Below are 7,294 nucleotides of genomic sequence, written 5' to 3' on the forward strand. Positions count from 1 at the left end.
GGCCTTGTAATGCCACCTCCTCCTTCCGCTTGGGGTCAGGGGATCAGCACTGGGCAACAGTTATCTGAGGCACTGGTTTGGGCCAAACAAAAGGAGCATTACTGCATTAATGAGACGTTCACTGCTGTACTAGCATCGGAGTCCGCTTTATGCTCACAATTGCTGAGGGTGGGGGCAGAGGCCAATGTCCTGGGGAAATGCAACTGTGCCAGGTTGGGCCTGTGGAAATTGTTCCTGGCTAATCCAGTCTTTGGAGCGGTGAAAGCAACCGTATCTGATTTAAAGAGACGTTCACTGCTGTACTAGCATCAAAGTCTGCTTTATGCCCACGATTGCTGAGGGTGTGGGCAGAGGCCAAAGTCCTGGGGCAAATGCAACTGCGCCAGGTTTGGCCTGTGGAACTTGTTCCTGGTTAATCCAGTCTTTGGAGCAGTGAAAGCAACCGTAATTAATTTATTGAGACGTTCACAGCTATACTAGCATTGGAGTCTGCTTATGCCCACGATTGCTGAGGATGTGGGCAGAAGCCTATGTCCTGGGGGAAATGCAACAGTGCCAAGTTTGGACCTGGTTCATCCAGTTTTGGTGCGATGAAAGCAACACAACTAATTAAATTAGTCGTTCACAGCTGTACTAGCATCAGAGTCCGCTTTATGCCCACGATTGCTGAGGGTGTGTGCAGAGGCCGAGGTCCTCGGCGGAGTGAAAGTCTGCCATGTTTGGGCACTGTAATTGCTTCATGTTTAATACTTTCCTTGGGTTCCTTTGGCTCGCCTATGCTGTGAGTGCACAAAGACTTCCCATTGCGGTGTTTTACCTGTTTGACACAAATATACTGTCTGACTAGGGCAGAAAAGTAGGCCGAGGCCATTAGCAGGGTGAAACTCTGCCATGTTTGGGCACTCTGATTTCTTCATGTGCAATACCATGCTTGAGTTCCTTGGGCTCGCCTATGCTGTGAGTGCACAAAGACTTCCCATTGCGTTGCTTTACCTGTCTGGCACAAATACATTGACTGACTAGGGCAGAAATGTGGGCCGAGCTCGTTGGCGGGGTGAAACTCTGCCATGTTTGGGCGCTCTGATTTCTTCTTGTGTAATACCATCTTTGTGCACCGACAGCATAGGCAAGCCCAAAGAACTCAAAGACTTCTTCATTTCTTCATGTGCAATACCATGCTTGAGTTCCTTGGGCTCGCCTATGCTGTGAGTGCACAAAGACTTCCCATTGCGTTGCTTTACCTGTCTGGCACAAATACATTGACTGACTAGGGCAGAAATGTGGGCCGAGCTCGTTGGCGGGGTGAAACTCTGCCATGTTTGGGCGCTCTGATTTCTTCTTGTGTAATACCATCTTTGTGCACCGACAGCATAGGCAAGCCCAAAGAACTCAAAGACTTTCCATTGCGGTTTTGAGCTATCTAACACCTATACAGAATGAATTGTGTGGGGACACATGGATTTCCCATTGCTATGTAACTCGTGGCACCATGGGTCACACAAGATGGAGGCTGCCTCTTCTCCTGGGTTACATGCTCCTGGGTCCCCTCACCTGCCCAGTAAGCATGTCATTTTGTGGTCTCTTTTGTAACTGGCAGTTTAATACAGTGCTATTAATATAATCATTATGGTCACAAAACCATTTAGACCTTTTTGTCCCCTCATCTTTTTTAGAAACACGTCAATCTTACCCGACTGATGTCCGGAGGAGGTAACACCTAAAGCAATGGACTCCATTAACTGATTTACATGCAATATTTAGTCCTTAATTGGTTGCATATGTGTGATTTTTTTTGTGATTAGTGTTTTTCCTCCATATATTTGTTAAAGTATAATGTGGTGTAGGTCTATGAAAGCTTGAAAAAGGCCGAAACGTAGCTTGCTTTTAAAGAACATAGACAAATAAAGAGTTTGGTTTATTGAAAATTTACCATCTACGCTGCCACGTTTTTGTTATTTTTGAAGTGTTTGTAGGGCCTACTAGTTCAGGCTCTGTTTAGTGGCTTTGCATTTTTCCACCTCGCCTTCAGAAGGCGTTGCTTGAGTGTGGCTGGTTACTATTCATTGTACTCGGGTTAATACTGCAGGTGGAATTTCCGCGAGTAAAGTTCGCAGCAATTCCACCCTGTGTGAACCCAGCCTTCGAGTGATGTCTGCATTGGAATAATTAATCCACAGTGCAGAATCTAAATAGAAAACTTTAGCAACACAGTATACTTGGTTTTCTAGTCATATCCATTTGTTGAAGACCACATAGACAGCTTCTTCCTAGATCTACTATCTTTTTCCTCTTTCTCATAGATTTTAAGCTCTCATGGTGGGTCCCTCTCCCCTTATGTAAAGAATTTTATTCAGCTCATGTCTTATTATTTAGGTGTCTTTTACATTTTAGTCACGTTATACTGAAGTTCTACACACCCCAGTACTGTAAATGGACATCATTCAAGCATAATCAGTGAACAGTTCCTTTTACATACAGTAAGACTCTGTTTTCCTTTCTTTTATCGTAGATATCCAAGATGAATGATTGTGAAAACGTTACAGTGACTGAATTCTACCTGACCACATTCTCCACTTCCAGAATAAATGAAATTCTTATATTTATTGGGTTTTTATTAGTGTATATACTAGCAGTGGTAGGAAATCTAATCATCATTGTCCTGGTCTGTACTGTACCCCAACTTCACACTCCCATGTATTTATTCTTGTGTAATCTTTCTTCTGTTGATGTCATTTATGTGTCTACTATTCTCCCGAAGATGTTGGCCACCATTATAACAGGAGACAAGACAATCTCCTTCCTTGGGTGCTTCATTCAGCTGTCCTTCTTTATATTTTGTGCTAATTCTGAAATTTATATTCTGACCTCCATGGCTTATGATCGCTACGTGGCGATTTGCTCTCCTCTACATTATTCTTTGATTATAACCAGGAAAGTTTGTTTTACTTTAGCGACCTTCTATATGATTTTAAGTGTTGTGAATTCCGTAATATTTACCTTACTGATATCTACATTATCATTCTGTTCCTCTCAAAAGATCAACCATTTCTTTTGTGAAGTAGTGCCATTAATGAAGCTCTCGTCTAGTGATACCAAAAGGATGAAAGTGACTCTCTTAATGGAAGATATCTGTGTGGCAGGAAGTTTGACGTTTATTTTGACATCATACGTAAGAATTATCTCCACTGTTGTAAAGATTCGTTCCTCTAAGGGGCAGCTTAAGGCTTTATCTAGCTGCTCATCGCACATCATTACCGTCTTACTATACTTTGGACCAAGTATGTTCATGTACATGAAACCTGAATCTGAAGATTCTAAAGAAGAAGACAAAATTCTATCAATGCTTTATGTGGCCGTTGTCCCAATGTTAAACCCATTTGTATATAGCCTGAGGAACAAAGATGTTTTGGGAGCTGCTAGAAAAATGGCAAATTTAAAAGGGAATAGAATTGCACTTCTTCTAAAAAAATAAGTAAACCAAACATTTAGTTAATTTGACTGGCGTCATAGTAGTCCTAAATATAATAAAATCCAAAAACAGAAGTGTTTAGAATTTTTAAAAGTGAAATACAAACCTATGCACAAGAGGCAGAAAGTGTTGATCATGAGCAGCAGGGTATAAGTAGAGAGATTAAAACATTGTAGTAAGATTAGTGACAGAGAAAAGTCCATCTAGTTTCCATTGGTTGTGTCTCATGGAGACAATCACTTTTTGTTTAACGTAGAAGCCATCAATTGCCACAGGCCTGCCTTCTTTATGCTTTGCCTGCCTAGACAGTTTTTTTCCCAGGAGAAATAATAGAGCACTACATGTCAGTTATTCATATGACTGGTCACCTATGTAATGCATGGACATCTAGTCTACCATAGTGAAAGGGTCTATTTATTTTGTATCATAGAGGAGAGTCCATAGCAGAGGATTCCCCTCTGTAATAGCCAAATGTCCTAAGAGGGCATATGTATTCATTAGACAACCCTTCTACAGAATTATCATGGACTATAAACCTTGTGAGGTCACTTCCTCTGGCACCGGTCTTAGGTTAGATAGTGTCCTGCGCAGCATCTTCTATTGATGCACTTCCTCTAATGAAGATCCATCTTCTGCACAAGTGATACAATTAATAAGAAAAACAAGGCACAGTAGGTCATTGGTGAGCGCTGTTACAGTGCTGGGGTCCTGGATTCAAACCCCACCAAGGAAAACATCTGCATGGAGTTTGCATGTTCTCCCTGTGTTTCCATGGGTTTCCTCCAGTTTTCCCCCACACTACAAAAGCATACAGATAGGAGAACTCAGACTGTGAGCACAATGGGGACATCAAGTGATATGCAGTGCTGCAGAAGAAGTATGTGCTATATAGATGTGTGGTGGAGTTGTGCAAATTCACAGGCAAAACTTTGTTGAACGTGTGTACACATAAGTCAACTGCTGTCCTGTCCAGAGAGGTCAACAGAGGAGGACATCTGTACTTGAACACCAGCGGGAAAATGAAAAGTAGGACCCATCGGCACTGCTGATATCAAAAGTAGTGGTAAATTAAATATTCTTTTACTGTAATACACAGGCAATGCAGCGGCTTCTTCAGGCCAGTGGGGGAACAAAACATGTAGTCAAGGAAGAGCATACTACTAACCTCTCTATTGCCACATTGCTCCCCCGCCACTGCTCCTGTCATCTGGTCTTCTATTTACTTGACAGACAACCTCTGTAAGTAATTCTGAGATAGTTTTTTCATTACACATTGTACTTTATGTCAGTGGTAAATTCTGGTCAAAGTTATTTTGATATTATAAAATAAAAAAATCTAGTGAAAATTTAGAAAAATTAGTAATTTTAATTTTTCTGCTTGGAAGACAGATACCCATACTATACAAACGAGTTAATAATATTTACCATATATATACTTTATGTTGGCATTTTGAACCCCAGGGGCTGTCATGAGGGGGGTGTCGCAATGTACGACCTCGAGTCACACAATCGCCATTATCCATTTAGTAGTGGTGACTGTATAAAGTTGTAAAACAGTTAAAAAAAGGTCAACGTTTCATCTCCCTTAACAGATAAGATTGATGCGGGAAGCTGAGACTACTCACCTACGCCCTCCACAATGCTCCGCGGCGATCTGGTCCTGGAAGGACCTGTCAACGTCTTCTACGCATGCACGCCAAAGGTAAAATGTCAGGCGCATTCACAGAAGGCTGAAGGACCTGGGAAATTTAAAATCTCCCTGCTCCTAACTAGCAAAGATAGTCGAGAGCAGGAAGATGTTACCGTGGGCTGCAGTATGGAAATGAGCGATCATGTAAAGTAAAAAAAAAAAGTTTAAAGAAAGTTTAAAAAGTTAGTGTTTCATTTCCCTTCATGGATCATACCCGAACAGATTTGCATTGCAGAATCTGCACCACAGATCTGCAGCAAATACCATTCGAAACATGCTATAATAACAAACAAATAAACCCCAAAAACACTTTTTCCTACACTGGTGGAAACTAAATGCGATTTCCGCAAGTGGAGGAAAAATAGCAGCATGTTCTATTTTCATGCGGTCTCCATTGAAGTCAATGGAAGCTGTCCGGCCTATGGCCCGTCTGCAATTGACATAGCAAATAGGACCCCGGAACCCGCATCATCGCTGTGCACAGGAAAACCAGAGATTTAAAAAAGCATCAGTACTGCGCATGAACGATGACGAGCCACCGGAGCTATCTACAATAAATATATACAAATATCATGAAACTTTCTGCTTACTAAACTCTGTAAACAAAGCTAGTATTTAGCAAGAATGCTCTATTTCCCGATTCTTAGTAATTTTAACAGGGGTACATCAGACATAAATAACCGCAGTCTGAAGCAGTACCGCTTCTAGCTACCGCAATAATAACCCAAGCAGTTTTACTGGAAACTTATGCAAATAACACGGAAAATTTATGGAATTAATAGTTCAAGCTATAATATCCAATCATATCGGAGAAACCACACGTGGGTCCAAGACAACCCACTCATCTCGTCCTGCCCTCTCCGGACTGCTACTACATGATGGCCAATAACAGATGACCGGAGGATGGAAGAATTTCAAGATACTTATCCAATAATTAAACAATACGTTGTATCTATGTAATCTTTGACCTGCCCAGATGGGCAGATATGTTAAACTCTTTAAAAGAGGCTGCGCGCCCAACAATAAAGAAGAATTGAGGAAGCTTATACATGCTGAACCTGTGTCAGTGTGAAATCTTCTTATGGGCATAATCAATTCGTAACCAATCAGGAAAGGGTGCAAACATTCCTACTTGAGTAGGCCGTGGACCCACAAAGGAGATTCCATGACAGTACATGCAGTCATTGACCAGGCACAGGGCTGGATTCCCTGCAGGCTCCTGAATGCAGAATCCCACTCGTTCTTGTGCCGCCGGTCTAAGGTTGCTCTCACACGGATGAGTCAGAATCTGCCTGCAGGAGCCTGCAGCGGAGTCCAGCCCTGTCCCTGGCTGGCGACGTGTATATCTGGTATATCCTGTATGACGGACAGATGTGTCGAGCCGCCATTGGACATGCACAGTGCAGATTTCTTTCTAAAATATTTCCTTTTCCTGTGCCGTCACTAGGCGATGAGTTGGGGACCTGCAACATATCCGCAATGTAAATTGTGGATGGGCCGAGGGTCGATGGCTTCCGTTGACTTCAATAAAAGCCTTCCGTGCAGAATCCGCTATAAAATAGAGTATGCTGCTATTTTATTTCCACTTGCGGAAATGTGAGCGGACATGTGAATGTTTTATTATTTGAATGTTTGACGAGTGCCACGGATCATCAATGCGAATGCCGATAGCGGATTCAACTATTAAAATCTAGTTGTGTGAGACAGGCCTAAGGCCCCCGGATTTGTCCCCTGATGTGATCTTTATTCATGGATCTTTCTGCACATGCGCCTGCCAGCAAAATGACACAGGCGCAGGAACCTGTAAAATCTATTTGCTTCTGGCTACCAAAAATCTCCTGTGCGTGTAAGCAGTTATGCGCAGCACATTACGTGGCTGTACGCAGCACTATGGCCGGTCTCACAGCTAGGATCTGCTGCAGGCCTCCGCAAGCGGATTCCACATACGGTCGTGCAAGCCCGGCATTATTCAGTTCGCTATTAGAGATGAGCGAACCTACTCGTTTTGAGTAATTACTCGATTTTCGAGTACTTCCGTACTCGGGTGAAAAGATTTGGGGGGTGCCAGGGGGCGGTGGGAGGCGTGGCGGAGCAGGGGGTAGCAGCGGGGAACAGGAGGGAGCCCTCTCTCTCTC

At 42.8% G+C, this 7,294-nt stretch overlaps 1 protein-coding gene across 1 annotated transcript; it reads left to right on the forward strand.

Annotated features, from left to right (window-relative positions):
* Nucleotides 1–2,518: 2,518 nt before the first annotated feature.
* Nucleotides 2,519–3,472, forward strand: LOC136610250 (olfactory receptor 5AR1-like). Its single transcript, XM_066589488.1, has one exon. It carries the CDS (start codon nt 2,519–2,521, stop codon nt 3,470–3,472), a length of 954 nt encoding a protein of 317 aa, XP_066445585.1.
* Nucleotides 3,473–7,294: the final 3,822 nt, after the last annotated feature.

Source organism: Eleutherodactylus coqui, chromosome 2 (assembly GCF_035609145.1).
Source record: "Eleutherodactylus coqui strain aEleCoq1 chromosome 2, aEleCoq1.hap1, whole genome shotgun sequence".
Classification (NCBI taxonomy): Eukaryota; Metazoa; Chordata; class Amphibia; order Anura; family Eleutherodactylidae; genus Eleutherodactylus; species Eleutherodactylus coqui.

Coding starts and splice junctions, on each gene's coding strand:
- LOC136610250 (XM_066589488.1), top strand. CDS start 2,519: ATGAATGATTGTGAAAACGTTACAGTGACTGAATTCTACCTGACCACA.